The 23,764-nt window shown below is 37.6% G+C and overlaps 1 protein-coding gene across 7 annotated transcripts in view; it reads right to left on the minus strand.

The window, feature by feature from the left end:
* Window positions 1–2,027: 2,027 nt before the first annotated feature.
* Window positions 2,028–23,764, minus strand: part of XRCC5 (X-ray repair cross complementing 5) — a gene marked incomplete at its 3' end in the record, with an annotated part of 57,480 nt that continues 35,743 nt past the window's right edge. For 2 of the 7 annotated variants that reach the window (XM_082314135.1, XM_082314133.1), the window contains exons 15-20: window positions 22,554–22,647; window positions 21,050–21,119; window positions 13,197–13,306; window positions 12,572–12,668; window positions 9,750–9,817; window positions 4,258–4,350 (exon numbers count right to left, since the gene is read on the minus strand). In XM_082314135.1, the coding sequence (XP_082170261.1) occupies window positions 4,258–4,350; window positions 9,750–9,817; window positions 12,572–12,668; window positions 13,197–13,306; window positions 21,050–21,119; window positions 22,554–22,647 (532 nt within the window). Of the gene's footprint in view, window positions 3,485–4,257; window positions 4,351–9,749; window positions 9,818–12,571; window positions 12,669–13,196; window positions 13,307–21,049; window positions 21,120–22,553; window positions 22,648–23,764 lie in introns of those variants that run through there. The other 5 variants (XR_014228381.1, XR_014228382.1, XR_014228383.1 and 2 more) reach the window with 5 other exon arrangements.

Below are 23,764 nucleotides of genomic sequence, written 5' to 3' on the forward strand. Positions count from 1 at the left end.
CTACCCAAATAACTAAGAGACCACAGTGCAGCAGAATAGATCTCCTTGCATTAGGAGTGTTTTGATGGCATGTATCATACTTCCATGCCACATTGTAAGGACAGACGTGAAGCCTTGCTTCCAGAACTCTCCAAACATGTTGACACCATACTGTTGACCTGACAATTCATTTCAAGCCAATCTAGTATCACATAAATCACAAGTCTTCAACTATGTAACATTTTGAAAGTTATCTTCCACTACTTCTGTGACATTTTCACAACTGTCTGAGAGCACAAATGGGGTTTCTGAGTACAAAAATGAATGAGACAAGACTTGAGAACTGCATTAGAGCCAGCAGACCCCACTACTTGGTGACAGAGCAACCCACTTCATTAGCAGAACTGATATATCCTTGTTGCTTACAGATTCCCAGTACCTTGTTACTGGAAGAGCCCCATTCTTCCTCTATGTCTCCCCAAAACAGTATGGTGTCCTTTCGGTGAAGTATTCACAGTTTCATGCTAAGGCCCCAGCTCCCATATTAATTACGCTTCCTGGTATAATACCTCCGGATACTTTCCACCTCCCAAAGTTCATGCTGCAAAGTATCTTCTCTAGTCCACATTCCTCTTCTAATTGAGGAAGAGAACAAGGAAGAGGACCTGCAGTCTAGGCAACACATGATATTGCTGATGTGACATGATGATTAGCCTGCTGGCTGATACTCTCAGCTGCCAGGCCAGCCAAAGAGGGAAAAAAGGCTGAACTCTTCATTCCTTTCCCTTTTACCTCTTCCCAGCATCAACTTTCATATGCATCTTTTAAAACATAATGCTGAAATCACCGCCCCTCCATCAAAGCTGACTGATACCGCCCAAGGAGTTAGAGATACCAGAGCAGTAGATTAACAGGAAAAGACAGACAACAATCATAAGCTTTGATCTCTCAGCAAACAAGGCTAACCAAGGTTACTGTCCCACATTATTAGCACCCAAAGAGCTTTCCAGAGAGGCATTCCTTCCAGGGAAAAAAAGAAAATAAATCAGTAACATATAAAAAAATCACAGCCACCTTCTTTTCTTTTTTTAGACACTTTGATTATTTCTCTGGCTATGAAGTACAGGGCAGAGGATGTTCCGCTGCTTGCGGAAACCAAATTTGCATGGCGTTTCTTGCATGTCTGCTTTTGAAGTGGAAGACTAACTGCTCTATTGCTTCTGAAAACTGGCCAGTACTGCAATTCAGGATGAGTATCCTCAATGTAATTAGTGAGTAACTAGATCAGACTTTGTAACTGAAAATATGAGCTAAGACTAAGTGAAAGATCTCTTCCAGTCATTTAATAAGAACCTGAAGCTGGCCCTTTGCCAAAGAAGTGTAAAATCAGGTTGCTATCGGGTAGACTCTCAGTAAGACATATCACAAGCTTCTGATGTCTGATACCCAGAAGGCTGGGCAGAATGAAAGACACTTTGCTTGCCTTCTAAGAATTTGCTTTCACTTGTTTTAACTATGAATCATAAATTCCCATTCCCTTCTTCAGTACTAGTAACTCAGTTACCATACTGACCCTAAATGTGCTGTACAGGAAACAAGATGATCTATGAAATAACACTCCACGAACTAAATGTTTATTGTTTGACAGAAGCAATACTCTCTAAAAATGTGGTCAACTTGTTCAAAAGAAACCGAAAGCCTTAATCCTTACTTTGATTTGCAAAGTAATTCTATATCCTGTCTGGTCTTGACCAAGATTTCTCGTCATCTCTGCAAAATGGTAAAAATTATTCTATCGGGGTGCTGTGAAGTTTAGAGTTTGTAAAGAATAGAACAAGTAATTACAGACGGTTTCTGTAGAGGGCTTTTGATATTCAGTGTTTGCATTGTATGCCCCAAAAAGGGGCTTTTGATAGTCTCTCTTAGGTACTTCATAGGTACTTAATCATCTGATTTTAGCAAACATGGTTCTGAAGAAGACAAAGGCAAGTTTTTAAATATTTTATTAATCAAACAAATTAATAAAATGTAAAAAAAAACCCAGCCAGTGTTATACTCTATAAATTGGCCTTAAAAGACATTCAAAACAATGGACTAACCAAATGTTTCTTATTTACAGTTCAGAAAAGTATATTCTGGTGATACAAAAGCTTTAAAGGTCTGGAAGGATCACCTACTCCCTCCCATTTGCATTTGAAAAACCCTTTCAAAGTCTGCACGAACTCAGTCACATAGGATGTAAGAGGTGAGAGCAGGTCGCTGTGTAGGGAGGCAGGGGCAAAAAGCAACTGCCGTTTCCCACACCGCAGCTACTGTTCAGTATAATGTGCAGATATTCCGCAACATTTTTTAACTACAGCTCATGATTTTTTTCTTTTTTATGATCTTAATACCATTTTGCACAGTATGTTTATACATTTGCAATAATGAAAGAACATTTTTTAAAGGAATGAATCTGGTTGTAACAAACAAGCATCTGTGAATGTGTTATTAGTGTCTCCAGATCTGTAATCAAATTTGAGTATCTCTTTCTAAGCAGTATTTGACTAGTTTGGATAGCTCTGTGTAGACAGTACTCCATTTTGGTCACTAATATTAACTATTATCAGTTATCTATCACAGGTGTCAGTGCACAGCTTTCATGGATTCTTCTGCTCTGTGTTAGCCGTTATCTGCAGCGTATGAAATGGGGATATAACTGATTCATTCATCCTTTTAGCATCAGGAGTATCTACAGTAATCACAGTAGTTAAAAGTCTAAAAAATGAAACAGGAAAATCTGTAACAGAAAGACAGAGACTGTTGAGCTGCTGCTGAGCTGACAGGATAGAGAACATATAGTACATATGACCATAATTACTGATTTGGGTACACTGTGGCAAAATCAGCACACTTGGCTTTGCTGTGTGCTTTAGATTCTGTTGTGTATTTCAAACTACTACTTTGTGACTCCCTGGCCTGGAATTCTTTCCCATAAGACTTTGCAGGGATTTTTGCTCTGTTTTTTTAATAGGAAAAAAAGCATGAAAAGAGAGACTTTTTTCCCTTCTGTAACAATAACGCTATGGGGTTACCTCCACTAAAGATTCAACATTACCTGGTAACCTCACTGTGACATTTCTATCTTCCTTCCCAGGCAATGTAACAAGAATTTCAGGCGCCAGCGCAGATTCTCATTAAATTTAGTAGTGTTTAGCTGAAGGCAATACCAAGGATAAGCTAGATTCAGTGTGCTAAAGAAAAAAAAAAAAAAGAGATGCCTTAAAGGTATCATTACTTCACAAATACTTGAGATTATTTCAATCTTTGTTCTAGTTTTGAAAAGTCAGATGACATTTATACCAATTGGAAATGTCTCTGGGACTTCTGCTTTCATTCGAGAACATAAAGATGAATACACTGTCTTCTCATTAACATCCTGTTTTGTGCCCCATGTCACAGGGAGATCTCTTCCAAAACTTTGTTTGTATAGTCACCGTGTATCACCCAGTCACATCATGTCCAGCTGCAAATAGAAGAAACAGATTTGGAAGAAGCAGCATTGAATTCAAGATATTTCTTAGGTGTGTTTAGCACTTGGAAAACAAAGCAAATTCAGAAACCTAAATGGACTGCATAGAACTTAATACTAAGCTGCTATAAAGTACAAAAACAAACCTAAAATTCTCATCTTCACATAATCATATGTGCAATTTATAGATTTAAAATAGTACACTCCAAAAGTAGAAATCTGCCGGCTACTGAAGCTTCTTTAAAACTGTCTACACTATCGGCTTAAGCCTTGGAGACAAATTTGTAATGACTCAGCCTGTAAAAAATCGCTAAAATATTTATTAAAAAACCTCTTGAAATCCTTGAATTTCAGCAAGTCTATATAGAGGAGGTTAATTGAGAAGATTAAAACATCTTTTTAAAAATTATTTTCAGTTTTCAACCCACATAAATAGCTGTTCTAGATCTACAAGCTTTGCTAAATGCTATTATAGTAAATTATAACAATCTGCTATCAAATGAGCAGCCTCACTGGCTCTTTTGAAACACACTAGAGGACACGTTTAATCTATGTAAACACCCATCTTACTACCTAACATAGCATTTGCCATCATGAAATTACAGGCCCGGTTATGTTTTACAATAGTAAATAAGTAATTTCATGTGGCTCTTTTCTAGCTCAATTCCTTAGGTGTTTTCTAAGCCAAGCACTCTAATCTACTGCTTTAAGAAGCACTTGTTCTCTCTCACTGCACCTTTCAGTTACAGTTTAATTCTAAAGCCACATCATGTCTTTATGGTACTCACCAAATCATCAACATCACCACCTTCATCTGTGGGAGGCAGAATTTCATTTTTCTTTTCTTTCGGAGCCAAGAACTGAAAACACAAATGTATTTATATGACACTGATGAAACTCAGACCCTTAATGTTAAATTAACAGAATGTCTCCTTTGTACAACAAAACAAATCCACCTGTAATTAAAAATTATGAATGAAGTTTGTTCTGGTTTCCACCCTCCAAAATCATCATAAAGTACAGGAAATTTCATAAGGCTTGCTATTAAAGGATTTTATGGTGAAGTGTGTTGAATAACAGACAAAAGGATATGGTTATCAGACAACACACGGTTAAGCTGTAGAACACCCTGTAATAAGGATGCTGCAAATATTAGTCCCTAGTATCACGAGGAGATGGGGAAAGTTCATAGAAGAGAAATCCTCTGAAGTCTACTAAGTCCACAGAAACAACCTCAAGCACAGGAAGTACTTGAGACATCAGGGGCTGGAGCCTGGGACTGTACACTTTTCCCTACCCATCTGTTATTGTCCACTGTCAATCATAGGATTCTGGGCTAGGTGGAGATTTTGTCCATTACAGTATGGCCATGTTTATGTTCTTAAAAAAGATAATTTTAAAAGTAATATTATGTGTAGCTACAAAACACTAAAGGACAGCAAACCATGCCCCCATTGATATGAATACATACGTAAGCTGACCAATGGCTTGTTTAGCAAATTTCTTAAATATGACATTTAGTTCTGTGTGGGTTTCCCATTTAATTCAATTAACATTTAACAAATGAACAAAGACATGAATTCTAAAAAAACCCTCAAACACACAAGATGGTTAGAATGCCAGTCTTTAAAAATAGAAAATTCATTATGTGAAATTCTATTGCTGTAGCTGCTGATACAACTCACCATATGCCCTTCACTTAAAGCATGGTGTCCATAAACAGAAGATAAAGGTAAGTTGCTCAGATACTATAACAACTGAAATCAAACATACAGACAACATCTGGAGTAAAACCACCTCTGAATTATTTTTCTCTTAGCCTAACATAGTGAAAAAAATAATAATTTAGCTAGAATGGCAGATACTTGACTCTTACTTAAAAAGCATCCAGTTGTCTACACGTTTTAGTTATGGTCTCTTTACCAATATCCTTACTTTAAAATCATAAATTTTCTTTTTCTTATTAAAATGCACCAGAACAAGTATACAGAGCCAAGAACAACCCCGTCCCTGATAAAAAGATGTCTGTGAAAGCTGGGGAGGAAGAAAAGCCACATTCCATGACTTTGAGCTCCATCATCCTTAATTCAGAAACAACTTCTCTGTAACTCTAGATGATGAAAGAGAACAGCTAGTTAGAAAATAACCACACTAAACAGGCTATAAATACCTGCTTAGAGTTTAAGTAACTCTTCTGTGCAAACAGCTGGCTCCTGAAAGCAAGCTACTGTTTACACGAGGACTTCAACTATAACAGCCACGCAGGTTGTGTAAAAAGGTCATGGGATCCCTATCAGAGCACTATCAGTCTCTGAGACAATATACTGGTACTGTAAAAAGCTTAAATATTATTTTACATAAATAAGATGTCCTGATCCTTCTCTAGAGCAATAGCGACAGCTTTAGACTAGGGGTAAAACACTGACAAGTTACCTGCTGTATTCCCTTTGTGGGAAAGTACCAGATATCATATCCACTAGGATGAAAAGCAAATACGTATTGCTTTTGGTTAACACCGAAGACAGAGGATGTAGACAATCTCTGCCTAGTTGTCTCAGTACGCAAAGGTCAGACCTTTCCTACATCCTAAACAGCAGCATCCAAGAGGAATGTAGAAAGTTTACTCCACAACACTCATGTTTTAACATGCTGACTTCAACTTATCATACAGATTTTGTAGCTGCAAAAAAATGAGAAGGTGACAGGCCAGAAGGAATTAGAATTGCAAGATGCTCTATGTCTGTGTATCTTTTTGGCTGGAAAAGGTCTCAATCTAGTAGTAATATAAAGCACATACTATGAAACTAAAAGCTAATGACATTGTCAACTCTGAGAGGCTTTTTATGCCAGATCAAATTTCATTTTACACAGTTAATTAAGAGTGAAATAGTATTTCTGAAAGTAGCACAGTTTTCAAAGTTTTCAAAATTAGCTTTCCCACACTAAATTAGGTAAAGAAAGCTAAAAGCTAAAGAAATGCATGATGAAGATTTGCAATAAATTGCAACCTGAAGTTTCCATCAAATGCTGAACATCGAGTTGTTTTTTTTCCAAAACCTGTTTTACATTTATGCAAAAGCAAATAACATATAATAGCTGTGCTGAAATCCATTATCTTCCCCAAAGCAACCAGAAAAAGAACTTGATATTTCTGCTCTTTTAACCTATCATCCTCATGCTCTAAAAAGAGTACCTCCACTATTACAGAAAAAAAAAAAAACGAACCAAACAAACTACCTAAAATCATTTTTCTCAGTGATAGGAAAATATGCATGGATAACTTAGCTCAACCAAAAAGAAAAAGAAAATTTTTACGTGTTACCTCTCTGTCGTGGTTTAACCCCAGTCAGCAACTAAGTACTACACAGCTGCTCGCTCACGCTCCCCACGATCCCCCCGGTGGGATGGGGGAGAGAATTGGGGAAAAAAAAGGAAAACCCTCAGGTTGAGATGAAGACAGTTTAATAGGACAGCAAAGGAAAAGAAAATAATAATAATAATGATAAAAGAATATACAAAACAAGTGATGCACAATGCAATTGCTCACCACCCGCTGACTGATGCCCAGCCCATCCCCAAGCAGTGATCACTGCCCCCGGGTTTATATACTCCCCCAGTTTATATACTGGGCATGATGCCATACGGTATGGCATAGCCCTTTGGCCAGTCTGGGTCAGCTGTCCTGGCTGTGCCCCCTCCCAGCTTCTTGTGCACCGGGCAGAGCATGGAAAGCTGAGAAGTCCTTGACTGGTGTAAGCACTACTTTTAGCAACAACCAAAACATCAGTGTGTTATCAACATCATTCTCATCCTAAATCCAAAACACAGCACTATACCAACTACTAGGAAGAAAATTAACTCTATCCCAGCCGACAACAGGATACTCTCTAATAAGTCTCTAATAAGACACTCTAACCAGGACACCCTCCTTTCTCCTTCAAACAGTAATCCTATAAACTTGAAATCTTATATCCAAAACAGTCCTGAAACTGCTATCAGCTAGTGATCTGCACGTAAGAGAAAAGGATTTTGTGTCACATATGACCACACTGACAGCCAATCCTTTGACCTACACGCTTGCATGGGACCTATTACAGAGGTGAAGAAAACTTGCATCTTACTCCATTGTGTGATAATTTAAAAGATCCAATATAAGACTTTAGTGAACGGTATCACCTTCAGCACAGAAAACAAATGAACCGTTTTTGCAATCTACTATAGACCTAGGAAAATGCTGGCTTTTTATCACACAGAAAACCTGTGGCAGGGTTTAACCGGACCAAGGAGGACTAGGTTTTAGATCAGCCCCATAACCTCAAAACAAAATTTTCTATCCTTGCAGATCTTACTCCAAGAATATGCAGTCTTCCAGTTTCTTAAGTTAAAAGTCATATAAAACCTTGACAGACAATGGCAAATCAGGGTTCTGGTTTTGGATCTGGAGAGTGTGTGGGGAGGTGGTTATCTAGTGAATAACTGGGATTGCCAACTGCCTAGTTAGCAAAGAGATCCAACCCACTTATTCTTAAATTCAAGGTAACTGCCATGTTAGAGAACTCTGTTGCAGAGCTGATTTCATGCAATCTCTCTTATTCCCCTATTTTGAAGGGAAATTATGGCTCTTGCAGGACCTTCAATCAATCACAAAATAATTTCCTGTATTGCAACACCTGGCTGACTGTAGGACGACGTTAAACAGAAATGTAATTTTGAAGTCAGTCTACAAATGCTTTGCTCCAGCTTAGCCTGGCAGCTGTAAATCTAGTCCTTGGTACTCTATAATTTGTGCTGCATTCCTGCACAGGCAGCATATTTTTTAGCCATCACAAGCTCAGTTAAGACAACAGTATGCTGTAAGGTCATCATGGCTAGTAGAGATTTCCTTAAGGAATAATGGCTACTTCACACAGCATTACCACATTTTCAGCATCAATGGTCGTTTCAGACTAGAAAGTGAAGTTCTCAAGAAACATATTGTTTTAGGAAGTTTCCAAGCAAATTCATAGCATTTGGAATATGTAACAAAAACTGATACTTTTTAACACCACCACTGGGGAAGAAAGTTGCTTTCTACAATTACGTGTGATGAGAAACAGCCAGGAGGTCCTTCATGTCTAGAAAAACATATTCTGTCATTTGTACTCTGCACATGTGCTTAGCTTTCTGGACTCTTAGTTTGTTACCTTTTCATTTTCATGACATTTCTGTGCCTTCTTCACCTTGAGGTAAATTGTTACAGAGGAAAAAAGCAGTTTCTAAAATACAACCTTTTACACACTCATTAATTCACTCATGGAGAACCTACTTCTACCCCCTTCTCGTTATTGCTAATGTAAGGCCTGGAAGTTGCAAAAATCAATGCAGCATCTTTTAGAAAAGCTGCTTCTCTGCAAAGTACTTAGTGATTTTAGCCACAGGTTTACCTTCAGGGGTCTGTAATACAAGGACCTTCTTTCTCCTAAACTATTTAAAATCATGGCCAGCAGCCTGATACAAGAACGCCCATCTTATCCTCTCCACACAAATACAATTTCTCACAGCAACTCTGAATTCTGCTTTCTTTCAAACAGAAGGCACCATTCTGCCTGTTAGAAATTGCTCCTTTGTAACTATGACATCCTTCATTCATCACTGCAGTTACTGAAGTGTTATATTTCTGTAGAAAGAATACCTGCAATTACTCCAAAACTTTTGTTTTCAAAAGGATCTAATATGATCATCAATAATACCAGCATCATCTATGATGTCCATCAATCCAGAAGAACTGCATAAAGTGGAAAATACTGGTATCGTTGCATATATGGTAAAAACTAGCCATAACAACTTTATATTGCTAGAGTTCACAATGCCTTTAAAAAAATGCCTTTAAAAAGTATCCTGATTTTTTAATTCATGTGATAACAATGAGATCACAGTTCTTGTTACGAAGTTCAGATAGCGATCTTGCATATATAAATAGTCTATTGCTGTTCTACTAAACTGAGTTCCTGAAGTTCCCATTCTTTGTAGAGGATATTTTCAGACAATGATGTCAATACATGCTACTTTCTAAAGACCAATTAAAGCAAATGCTGTAGTACAGGCTAGGGAATTATTTTTGCTCTGAATTGAGGCAATTTCAATTGTGTGGCAAAAGGACACTCTTCTTCCTTCATATGAATCCTATGTCAGTCATCTAAAGATTTACCCACATAAGAAAGAATCTTCTGTTCCACAGCACAGGCTCTATACAAATAGATGCTCATTAAAAAAACAATACCTTTTCAGCCTCTTCACTAGTCACCGAACTTCCCTCTGCTTCATCTTTAGTGATCAAAGAAATCCTGTCTAAAAAAAATAAGAGATATAAAAATATCATTAGAAGGCTTCCCAAAAACGCACTTAATGTTAGAAATGAAAAAAGTCTTCCAACTTCTGAATGTGTCATCATCACCAGCAAAAATAAAAAAAAATATTGCTCAAGGGAAAATGTGAGTTGCGTAAATGAGTCATAGAATCATAAAATCATTTAGGTTAGAGAAGACCTTTAAGATCTTCAAGTTCAACCGTTAGCCTAACACTGCCAAGTCCACCACTAAACAATATCCCTAAGCACCACATCCACACATCTTTTAAATACCTCCAGGGATGGGGACTCAACCACTTCCCTGGGCAGCCTGCTCCAATGCTTGACTACCCTTTCAGTGCAGAAATTTTTCCTTATGTCCAATCTAAACCTCCCCTGGAGCAACTCGAGGCCATTTCCTCTTGTCCTATCACTTGTTACTTGGGAGAAGAGACCGAGCCCCACCTTGCTACAACCTCCTTTCAGGTAGTTGTAGAGAGCAATAATGTCTCCCCTCAGCCTCCTCGTCTCCAGACTAAACAACCCCAGTTCCCTCAGTCACTCCTCGTAGGACTTGTGCTCTAGACCCTTCACCAGCTTCGTTGCCCTTCTTTGGATACGCTCCAGCACCTCCATGTCCTTCTTGTAGTGAGGGGCCCAAAACTGAACACAGTATTCAAGGTCTGTCCTCACCAGTGCCCAGTACGGGGGGACACGATCACTTCCCTGGTCCTGCTGGCCACGTTATTTCTGATACAAGCCAGGATGCTATTGGCCTTCTTGGCCACCTGGGCACACTGCTGGCTCATATGCAGCCAGCTGTCAACCAACACCCCCAGGTCCTTTTTCCACCAGGCAGCTCTCCAGCCACTCTTCCCCAAGCCTGCAGCGTTGCATGGGGTTGTTGTGAGTCAACTATGATATAAAAATAAATTAATGAGCATATTCATAAGCTTGTGGAAGCATCCATTTAGGAAACTGCTAATATTATGACAATCAAACTAATGAGACATTGAAATCATAGATCACAGATGAAATGCTGAAAATCTATCAGAAATTACACTTTTAGTCATTCACAGCATGCTCTTCAGTCCTTAATAGCCTTAGAAAAATTAACTCCTAACATACAAACACTTATGCTGTGATTACCTGCAGTCTGACTATCAAAGTGCTGGTCCTGCCCCCACCTTGCTCCTTTGTTGTGCCAGCATCAGCATCCTGTGCAGGGACTCCCCCGCAAAAAAATAATCTCAATTACTTTTTACCCCAATAGTTTTTCCAGTCTAGCTCATCACTTGGCTACACAAATGCTCGTGCTGAATAAAGAAGCTGTGGGTGTGAGAGCAAAGAACAGTAGATTCATAAAGGTTTCAGCAGCAGCACGAGTGTGATGCCACCTTAATGTGCCCATAGAGCTACATGGCAGGGTTTCATGAGACAAGTGAACTTATCAAACAGATCTGTCTTGCTCCTGAGCCACTCATTAACTCACATCCATCCTCTTCTGGTGATTGCAGTCGCTCATGACAATGCCCAATGTATGCCACATTTGGTACAAAAGAGGGGATGGGTCATGTGGCAAGAAGCAGGGAAAACAGGACTTCTGCTTTTGGTAGCAGCAAGCAAAAAGCAATTTCAGTTACCTAGTGAGAGCAGCTAGATTATGCATAAAGCACCATGATTTTATCATCTTCTCACAAGAAGATAATCTATTTTGTATGAAAATATCATCTCTTTATTTTTTTTTCTCAAAAATATACTCCAGTTTGCTAAAAACTCTGGTTTGTACCAGCTAAAATTTATTAAAACAGTATTCTAGCATGACTTTGGAAGATCCAAGTTTCCTACTTTCAAAGTCTGTTCAGGTTTTTTTTGTTTGTTTGTTTGTTTTCAAATTTCTTCAGAGAAGGTCCCCTACAATACTACTGAATATAATATTCTTTCAGTGTTGACTTGTGCTGTTGTTTTGGTTGCTAAACAAACTCCCATCTTGTATTTTGAAAAAGTTGGATGAAGTAGACATTACAGCATGTCTGGAGTTCATCACTTTGAAAGGCACTATACAAAAGCATATCATCGCATTTTAGAGCATGCACCCTTAAGAGATACAGCTGGGCATTTAACAGATTTTCTTAGCACTGGTTCCAACTAAAAACAAGAGTATGACGTAAAAGATTTTTTTTAGTCCACAATGTTTCTTATTTGTGAAAATGTTCCTTTATTTATCACTTGCGTAGTCTCTGAATGTCTTTTGGAATTGCACTCCCTTGTATCTCCCAGTTTAATCATAGGCAGGTGTCATCTTACCACATATTCTGTCCTTCAGGTTGCTTAAACACAAAATAATCAGTGACATATTTCAATGCTATCTATGCCTTTTTTGAAGCTTAATTTGGAAGAATCTTTTTATATCTCTGCTGCAGGAGTTTTTTCCATTTATTTTGAAATTCAGCTGAAATCATATCTTCTGCTCCTTACCCTGTAACATTTAATTTGTCTCTCTTCTTCCACAATTAATTTATCATTTCAACAAGACTTGGCAAGGCATTATGGATATTCCTGATATGAAACTATTAGTGCAAAAAAGGAAGTTGCAACGTGAAAGATTTTTTAAATTTTTTTAAACAGGCTGCAGGAATGAACCATATCAAAATGTTGCTCTGAGGTTAGTTTAAGTGTCCCATTGCTAACAAAGTTTTCTCTTACATAATGGATAATACAACTAGAAATACTTTTTTTTTAAAATGCCATCCTACCTTGTATCATGATCTCCCAGAAATCAGCTAAGGCTTTATCTTCCACCTTTGATTTCAAGGCCTGCAGAAAATCATTAAAGCACTGCACCTTGGACAGCTGAAAAAAAAATAACAGCAATGATAATAGAGAAATATTAAAGTAGCTTACTAAAGAGCACTGCAAACTTAATTCTTCATTAAGTCATCTAACATGGTGAACACAAAAGTCAGTACAGATTTTGGGTTTTCTCTCTACTAAAACTAAGAGTTCTAAGGAAAGGGGAGCCACAAAAACTGCCTTGCAGAAAGCTAGAAAGACTTTCTTGTAATTAGCTTTATTTAAGAAGAAATTTGCAGGATTGCTTATTTTTCTTTTACAAGTGTCAGGTCACAGGCCTTGTGTTTTTATGTTTAAAAGAAAACAAACAGCAGCAAATAATACCAGAGAAGCTAGCCCCCATTCCAGTAAGAATAATGAAACACAAAATGCGAATATATTTCTAAACTTTCAAACATCATAACAGATTTTAATCTACGAATCAATTCTTTTTGCTGTAGCAATAAATTATCCAGTTTCTAATACAGCAAATAGGCCCATCATGCTTTTACTTTGAAAGAGATGAGAGTTTTCACATATTAATGTTACCTTCATAGCTTCCTCTCTGAAAACTCTGATACAATTGATCCCTTTCATGTAGTACTGTGAACCTTTATTTTCCAGGAACTGATCAATGCGGTTTATCAACTGCTGACTCACTGAAAGACAAAGAGAAATAAAAAAAAAAAAAAAAAAAATCAAAGAATGCACAATTTCAAGGCAAAAAAAAAAAAAAAATTCTCTTACTTCTCTCTTTTTCTATTCCACAGGCATCAAAAGAGTTAATCATACCCCTACTGCCTCAAGTTACTCAAGTCGATAATTGTTATCTAAGCTACTGACAATTACTTCAGCCTCTCTGGAAAAGCTAGATATACTAGGAACAAACCCAAGCACGGCCAAGGCAAAAGTCTTTCCCTGAAAGCCAAGGAAAAAAGCACTGGCCTGGCATATTTCATAGAAAGTACAACCAGAACATTTGGGATCCTAAAGCTGAGGGAGGTTATGTTCTACAACGCAAAACATATCCCTGAAACATCCTTCGAAATACATGCATATTTCAATAAAAGCATTAAATTACAATGAAGGTGTAATAATGTCAAAACAACAGCTGTAGGGTGATTGGAGTTAAAAGACTACCTTGTTGTTATTGACATTAGAGCATATATTGTCTCCCTACAGGTAGTTTGATGATTTTTCATCCGGGCAATGCTGTTTATGATTATGGACATAAGTGTTATAAACTGTGACAGAGACAAGCAGAGGCAATGACACTCGTACCAACAAGAAGGGGAACACCGGTTTCATCCTCACTGTCAAGCTCCTAAAAGGTAGGTAGCTGTAAAACACTGTGAACGTGACACGTGAAAATGTCACTGAGATCTCTGCAAGTCCAACTAAATTCTGCTGGATTTTAGTACTTTATTTTCTTTATGTTTAATAACAGGCGAGGAACTGTCCAATTTTACCCTCTGCAGATACCTCAGCCTGGGAAAAGACAAGTGTGAAGAGCATACAACAGCGATCTATAAACTCAGAAGCACTGTGAAAAGGGTGAATAGGGAGTGATAGCCCACTGCCTCTCTCAAAACAAGAGCAAAGAGTTGGATTAAGAACAAATTAAAAAAAAAATTACCTCTTCAAACAAAACCAGTTAACCTCTTTACCACAGGTTGCTGTGGGATGCTAGAAGTTTTAACAACTTAAAAAAAATGCTTGAACAAATTCTTAGAATACTTAAAGGAGGAAAGTTATCAAGGGAGATTAAAGATGATGTTGCCATTGAGGAAGAAAATGCAGGAAAGCATTCTGGACAAGTCACAGCATCTGCCTGTCCTGTTCTTGTACTGTTAAAGACAGGTTACTGGACTAGCAGAACCTTTAGTCTGACCTATAGACCTTCTTATGTTCAGATGTTACGGACACAGAAGTCACCGCAACTATTTCAGCCATGGAAACATCAGCATAGAAAATCATCTGGCAGACCGATGGAAGAGACAAGGGTAAGCAAACACACTAAGAAGCAGACATCTTTTAAATACTGTATTCCACTCTGCTCACTGTAAGCATACGCAGCACTAGCTGTTATATTTATGTTCTATAAAATGCCTAATTGAACTGAATCTGAAGGACAGCATCTCTGAAAAGAGCGAAACAAGACATGTTTGATACTTTCCCACTAAGTTTTGACTCTACAGCGTTTCTAGAAAAGGAGGCGGATAATGATTCTGTCCAAAAGCAGCTATCACACAAGAAAGTGTGCTAAAGTGCCTACTGCTCCAGAGGTGATCAGCTCACTCTTTTTATTTATTTTACCAGTAGCTGACAAACTAAATTGAAGTCTCACTACTTAAGCTCCCCAAGTTAAGTCAGTCCATTTTTTTCATGGTTAACGATTTTCTCATTAAATGTTCTAATTTCTTACGAATTGCACTAATAAAAGCAAGTCCTGCTGGTGTTTTCAGTGGTGGTGGTGTTTTTTTCAAATGCTGCCTTTTCATTGATGTGTTAAATTAAAACCCCAGGCAGTACGAGGGTGCAATAAAAGTCTTTATTGTCAGAATGATTCCAGCATACTGTTTGAAATTATCAGACACTCTACTTCTTCTTTCGCATTTAATTTTTTTAAAATCCCTTTCCATTTGATTGCACTGGCAGGCATCAGAAGAAAAGACTTTTTCTTGCTGCTGACTGTGAGCTGCCTCTTTTTGAAATGTGTTGTAAGGAACCAAAAAAACCCCACAATGTTTTACTAGGCACTGAAAGACCATAATATATGCAGGAAACAGCTTACATGGCAACAATATTTTAAGTCAGATTCTTCTAACATCTTGAAGCAGCTTGGCTAAAATTGTGTCTGCCCATTGGGTCTCCCTTACATGACAGGCCAATGACTGATGACTCTAAAATACATAAAATTCCTGTGTTCTGATTAGACTACCAAATTACCTCAGGGGGCCAAAGACAATAACAGAGATGGCAGATAAGGACTATAGCTGGAAGTTCTCCAAAGTGGATTCTGTTCCTTTATACTTCTAGGTCTGAGAATTTTCTTTCTTTCTTCCCTTCCCATCATCTGCTTTTCCATTAGTGTGAAGCTTTGGTTTTTGGGTGCTGCAAAAAATAGATCACTCCACTTCTGCAAAAAGGCATGTTGTGCATAAAGATCCGTTTCTATCTAACTCATCTGTGAATATTAGCATTAACTCTGATGTGTCCCAGACAAATCTCAGGCACTGGGGTTTTGTAGTGCAGGTCCTGGAGTTACAAACTGACAGCCTATTTAAGCCACTACTGTGTAATAATAATAATCTTTCTCTTCTCTCCCAATCCCCTTCATTCCCTTACACATTTAAGTAAAATGAACTAATGAACTTCTACATTTTGCATAAACTGGAATTCCAGCACTACTACTAACCACCACGATCTGCAGATCATCCCAAGAAATTTTTATCTCCTGCTTCCTCCTTCTACTGTACCTGATTAGTTAGATAACAAATACAGTGATTAAAGGCCAGAGAACTACAGGTTAAAAAAAAAAAAAAATCTTTGAATAAAAGATCTTTCAGTTCTAACAGAACTTAATCCCTTCCCCACTGACATTCAGAAACATTCTCTATTCTAAAATACATTCACCAGTGCTGTTACTTCTTGTGAAGTATGTCACAAACAATTATATTCACTTGTTATCTCTGAATATTTACAGTACAAAAGTGTAGTTATATTTTCATGTTTGTTCAGTTCAGTCCTTGGTCTTGATTACTATGCCAACCACATTACAGAATAATAACAGATAAAACTGTATTATAGTCCAAGTTCAATTCCTTGGGGATTTTTTTTCTCCCTAAAAAAATTAATCAGGTTAAAAAGTAGTTATTTCTGTAGATTAAAGACTCCTGGTGTTATCGATCTTTTGATTTATCCACTGGTGGTGGTAATGATTTGTATTAACGGACAGTGCTTGAAGTAAGAGTCACCAACAAATCAGTTAAACCGCCTGATAATTAATTTTAAACCACTGCTCTGTAAGTATCATCTTTTTTATAATTGAAAAGAAGAAAGATATTCTAAACTGGAAACTGTCCTAATTTTTAAAGACTTCCTTCATCTTTAAGCCAAGAAATAAGACTTTTAAGATGAAGAGCTGTTGAAATACTCCAGTGCCCTATAGGGTCCTGTTCAGTTTTGAAATGGTGTCTCTAAACGGCCTGTGGGTATGGATCAGAATGATTTAGGCTGGATGTCTAATGGACATGTGATCCAAATCCCCGCTTCAAAGCAGGGTCACTGTGGATCAGGAGGCTCAGTGCTCCACAGACACTTGAGTTCCGAGTAGCTCCAAAGATGGAGAGTCTCCAAGTTCTTTGGGCCCCTTTCCATGTTTGAATACCATCATTGTGATTTTTACATTTTTTTCCCCATAACATCTAATCCAAATGCTGTTTGTTGCAACTCAGAGCTTTGCATCTCACCCAATTGCTATGCCCTTCAAAGCCAAATCTGGCTTCATCTTCTCTGTGAAGCAGATGTACAGAAAACTTCAAAGTGATTTTATATACTCAAGTATTTGGTTTGCAAATACTCTTCTAATGACTGAATCATTTTCATCAAACAGTCATTGCATTTGGCCTACCTAGCAGTAGAGCATGAATAGTCTCTGAAATACACAAAAACATCCAGTAAGATAAAAATGCAGACAAACTGCAAAGACATATGCCAACAAAAAGTGAAAGTCAACACCAGGGTTTTTTTTAAAATTATCTTCAGTCTAGAAAGGTAGTTAACTATACACATTTCTACAAAAAATCTTGCAATAAAATATCATCCTTGTTGCAACTGTCTAATAAATTCCCATTACAAACCTCTTATACACAATTCTTTTATGCATCTGAAGCATCCACTACAAAACCAGTGTTTTACATTTTACTTAAGAAGCTATCTACGTGCTATGGCAAAAGTGTGACACCTCAGGCACAACAGAATATTTGCTGAGATCTACATGTGCAATTACTGACTCTTTTAACTTTATTTTTCTAGAAATGCCTAGGAATAAAAATATTAACAAACTTGCTATAAATACAAAAAAGAGCGTTTGGTACAATTTGTCTCTGGACATTTTTTTCTTATGGACATAAACTGTACAGCTGTCATTGCAGATTTCTCTTTTCACTGACAATCAGTAAAATTAAAAAAGCTCTTTTAACTACAGGACTTCAGACATCAGGTTCTCAGATAGGAGTCTTGTCAGATGCAATGAAATCTGGTCTATAAACTTGCACAGAAAATTTACAAACCAAAGAAAATACTATGCATGTGTCAGTACCTTTTTTAACCCCCATCAAGGCATCCTATCTTCTACAGAAGCCTGTGAAAATACAACACCCCATGTTAGACACCTGTTCTCAAGAAATGCAGACATGGATGGAAACCTGTAAATAGTCAAACAGGATGAACTGGTAGTCATGTGGCTACTCCTTTGGCATTACAAAGATAGCAAGCTCTCACTGCATTTCAGAGTCTTCTCTGCAGCCACAGCAATGAAGAAACTCATTGTACACCCTTGGGAGTAACGATTAGATTCCACTCAGGCAAACTAATCTATTTTATTTTCATTCATTGACAAAAATGTCAGAAGCTGTTATCAGAAGACTGCTCTTTGTGATGACTGTGCACTTGTAACCTGCTCAAAATAAGACCTGCATAAAATGACATCTCTCTGGCCATGAATGCAAACAAGAAAGTAGAGATATCTGGAGGGGAAACACAATACTAGTTACATGAGCAATCAACATTAACCAGTAAATTGACACCATCACACACAACTCATCACGTAAGCCATAAGTGGGTCCCTACTGTAATAAACTATGCAGATGTCCATTAAAAACAAAGTTGATTACTGTTTCAGGAATTGAGCTGTCAGTCTCAGAAAACCTGTCCCTAAGACCCTAGTCAATTTGAAACTCTTAGATTTTCTAAAAAAATGTATTTACACATTAGCAACCTAGTTCTCACTAACAGCGAATGCATCGTTTCTCCTGCTCTCCTCTGCCATGGGTCACAGCATCAGACACAGGCTGTCTAACTTGCACTTAGGCTTCTCCTCTGAATGGCACAAACCCTGATCACCAAATCCCACTGAGGCCACTGCAGGAGATGTACTCATTTTCGATGATAAATATACAATCAGGACTTCCTTTAAAGCTGTTTTAAAAAAAAAAAAAAAGAAACTTCCCTTGCCATACTTTGGTCTTGATAACTTTGTAATTTTGGTGAGAGACTTGCTGTCGACTGAGGATGTGTGCCACTAACCTGTAGCTTAATTAAAATGTCACTGTACTGCCAGTATTTAAAGAACACTTCCTATTTCTACAACTTATCTATCTACCAAAAAACCCTACCCCCAATCAAACAGCTGAAAGGCCTTTCTCCTCCCTATGGAGGGACACTTGCTATTTTGTTTTAAAATGAGAACGTAGGCTCTGTTCAGTTTGGAAGACTGCACTGGATGCTCTTTTTATACAAGAAAGAAGCAATACAGGACACAACCTAGTAGTTCTCCTGTCTGCATCCTGACACATAAAATGTATTTTTTTTTCCAATAAACTATTTAAATGCCACAGATTATCCTTTCCTTCAAAGACATTTTACATGTCACATGTTCTAGCAGAGGAAAAAAAAACATTTCATCATAAAATATGATATAAAATTATACTAAAAAAACACCTCAGAAACACTGAATAGTTTTAAGGCAGAATTTACTATTTACATAACCAGAATGAAATACAGCAAGCCATTAAAAACATGCCTGCAATGTTTTATGTATTAAGCTACCTAAAAGGCTCTAAAGCAGAAAAAGGATTATGCAGAAGAAAAAAATAATATGCAGAGCATGTTTTTATTTATAGTGGCTTCTATCTCTCCTTTAAATGGGTGACTGCACTACATTCTGTCTAACTACACCTTATAATTACAGAGCAGATCACACATAAAATAAAAGCAGATTGCTCAAAATTTCAGAAGCCATCCAAACATGTACTGCAGTCATCTCCAGCACAGCTACCAAGCGGACATATGTAAGCACTCTTTAGTTAAACCATCTTCAAGGGTAATCACTATACTTATTTCTAACAAAGCCTCCCTACATGGTAAAATTAATGACTGTAACAAAGTAGTCAACTGTTTCACAGTTTCTGTATTCTAATATATCATACAATGCTTTTTTACTGCCTCTTAATATATATGAGATTTGAGAACACAATTCCAAATATTTCTTCAATAAACAATTTCTTCTGGATCTAATGCAAAATCCACGTAAAAAGCTGGCTAGCTAGCTTATAGGTCTGGAAATTCTGGAGAGAAAGAGCTATGTAGGCTTTAACAGACTGTATCACAAATCAATATATTACTCAACACACTCCTCAAACTACGTCCAAAAGGACCAAAGGCCTTGTTGAAATACCCAGCACCTCACTTCAGCACCGCTGCAAATTTTTTTCTTTAAAAAGAAATGCTACATTAGTGGCTATTCAGCAGATGAGGTTTATCTTGTCACAACCTTCAAATCATCCTTTAAAAGAAAAAAAAGGACCACATCCATCTTGTGCATTGTTTTTAAGATACCTTTGGATTACATATACCTCTGTATAGCTATTCCAGTAGGGAAATACCATACAAACAAGTGGTAATTTCTTTGCATTTTCAGACTTAGAGCATGCAAGACAGTGGCTGATCTGTGCTCTGTATTCTTCCTGCTCTCTGCATCAAAACCCTGTCTTGCTGTACACTGAGAATAGATTCAATGCACACAGAGCCTGCTCTCATCTTCAGCTGAGATCTCATCTCTCTAGAGTCACAGACTACCTGCTTATTACACCCTAAATTCACCTGTGCTTTCTTTTGCCCACAGCAAGCAGTAAGAAATGATCTTTGCATGTAAGGATTTAAATCCCAGGCACCAGATTCTTATTTCTTCATAGAACAGAATAAGTAGACAGCAGAAGACAAGTTTCTCATGCTATGCGCAGCCAACAGCCCTCCACTTCAAGCCAGAAAGATCCCATGAAGCCAGATGAGAAGCTGATACCCAGTTTGAATGAGGCAGTCAGCCAGTACCAAGGGACCTTCTGTTAGAAACACCCGAGGAGTTGCTCAGATGCCTCAATGTAGCTGTCTAGTGCCATCTTACACAAACATGGTTATCTGAGACTTTCAAATGGGGTAGGCAAATTTTGACATGGGAATTATGAGTGACACCTTTCTTTGCTGAGTGGCACTGGAAGCTACGCAGTGAACTCCAGAGCATCTCACATAGCACTAGAAACTTATGTTTAAACAAATGGATTGCATTTACTGAACCCTGAAGATGCTGCTAAATATAATTAAGATACATAAAAGTCATTTACCATCTTTGAAGTCAGCATTTTTCTGCCTCACCAGAATTCGGAAATCTTCTGCTGGGTTAACACTGCCAACCTACAAAAGGTCCAAAAATTATACAATCGTCTGCCAATATCCATCTCTTACTCCTTGTAAGGCAACAAGAATCTTTAAATTTCTGTTTATTTTAATATGGGAACAGGAGCTCTATAATTCTCTGCATGCGGACTCATAAAATGGAAGTCTTACAATGTGTGTTAATGGGCAGTACTCCTAGCAAAGGTTAGTTATGACATGTGCGAGATGAATTTACACTTACTGTGCTGCACTCTCAGAAGCCAACCATATTCTCCGGGGTTTAGAGGTCAGAAGCACAGTAATCCAGGCTATCTGCTAGTTCAGCTTTGAGACTTTCTGCAGCACAGACCTCTCACTAATCTTGACAGATGTTTAATGAGGAATGGGAGCTCCCAGGCATGTGGGTACAGAATCATTGCTTTGCCACTCCAATAGGAAGCTCAAAATTAAAAGCTTGCACTCAATTCATCTACCCTTTCTGGCCCAGTCTGACATCTTAAAGCTGAAGCTCTAAATGGGCATAGAAGAGCAGAAACCTTACGAAGGAACTAAAACCAGGTCAAACACAAATAAGCACTTACTGAAAAAACGGATGCAATAACTTTAGAAAAAAAAATTACATTGCTTAACATTTCCTTTCAGGAATCAAAATTCTCCTAAGTTTATTTGAAAATTTTATGCTTTGCTGTCAAAATAATTCTTTGGTCTTTCAATAAGCTTGCTTGGTCTCTTCGTTTTTCTTTTAAATCTCGCAATGCCACTTTTCAGGAAAAATCATAAGTGTATATTAGGAGTACAAAATATTTAAATCTTTTTAGATTTTAAATCTTTTTAAAAATCTCAATCATGCATTTTAAAAACCAACCTTAAAGTATAGTTTGAAAACAAGTGAAGTTATCTCAATTAATATTAAATCACCTTTTTCCTGTAATTCAAAAAATCAGATAAAGGAAGGTGCACAGTTATGATAGAGCCTTCATTTACCCATGTACACAATATCTGGAATTAAGTTAGACTTTTAACCTCTCAGCAAGATGAACCCAAATTTGTGATTTAGGAATCCAACCAATGCAGAGAACAGTCTCTAAAATCCCAGCAATACCTTTGATTAAATATACAGAGGCAACTTCTATGTTGCAGATGATAGGAAAGAGAGCAAGAACAAAATTCAACCACGGAACCCCAAATCTGAGATTCTGTTTCCTTCAGATTCTCAAGATCCCTCAGACACTGGGGGAGGATTTTCCTTAAAATATCCAAGACTGACAGAAACTTGTGCTAACATACACCTAAGGGCAGAGAAAGTTTTCTTTACAATCTCTAGCAGAGAGTCTCAAATCTACAAGCAGACAATATTTCAGTCATGTTTCAGCTAGAAACCATCCTTTTGTCAGGAATTCTGTATATTCACTATCATACTCTTAGAGTATATATTTGTAAAAACATGCTTACGGAGGTGACGTTGCCTTCAGCAAGTTTTATGATGCTAAAGCTACCTTCCTCATCTTCAATTTTTGGTTTCTTAGGGTTGGGTCCATCTTCACTGCTGCAAATGAGAAGGACAAAAATCAATATAAACACTTAAACTGTCCTGCCTAAGTAGGGAGTCAGTAAATTAATGAAATATACACTGAACACTGGACAAAACTTCATTACACAACTGTTCCCAAATTAACACTAAACCATGCCTTATTTTCCCCCACAGGCTGCACAAAGCAGAGAGTAGAAACAGAGATCAAACTTTACCTTAGCATAAAGCAAAGGCACCGCTTGCTGAAGGTGAGAGATTATTCATGCTTATTTCAGGAGTGAATTTACTTTCACATTGTCTCCACCTTTCTCAATATATAATATCTCCAGTCACTTTATTTGGAACCTGTATATTGAGTTAACCTTGGTAACTTACAGTATATGATTTACAGTATATTACATGACATTTGGTATTCTCACCAGATCTTCTTAACATGAACTTGCAATGAAACATAATATTTAAGTAAGAAATTAATTTACTCTTCAAAAATTACCTGCTAGTTCCTGTCTTGGAACTGATAGCTACTACAAATCTGTTTACACAGTGGCTTTTGAGTACAATGACCCATATTCTCCATCAGCACACCAGAGCTTTACAAAATTGCACTTACAGCAGTCAAAACCTGCTGGACAAACCCCAATGAAGTACCTAAGAACTCTCGTAGGCCATTTTAAGCTACATCTCAAAATGCTTTCAAAGACAATTTGTTATTTTTAAAAGGCTAATTGTGATTTTAGGCTACTTTCTAGCTTTACCCTCACAGGCAACACATATCAAGGTGTACATTCAAACCAGGAACGTAATTGTAACACCTAACAGGCCAAACGTTAGAGTACGTCTCGGCAACAGAAGAAAATCCAGCTAATCACAAAAGGGGAAGAAAATCAGACACCGTGTTCTGTGTCACTGAATGTGACAGGCTGCTGACACGCAAGAATCAATTTCAGTTTCAGCACGCCAGCGATCTAAACGGCAGTATTTGCCTTCAAGGAATCCCAAACAAAGTAAGAAGTTTTTCTTAAAAATTCTACTACTGCAGTGAAAAGAAGAAACTGCTTGACGATGTAGGGACGAAACCAGAGATCCTGAACTAGGTGCTGCTTTGCATTTTACAAGGTTAGAACTGATTTTA

This window comes from Platalea leucorodia, assembly GCF_965183815.1.
Source record: "Platalea leucorodia genome assembly, chromosome: 5".
NCBI lineage: Eukaryota > Metazoa > Chordata > Aves > Pelecaniformes > Threskiornithidae > Platalea > Platalea leucorodia.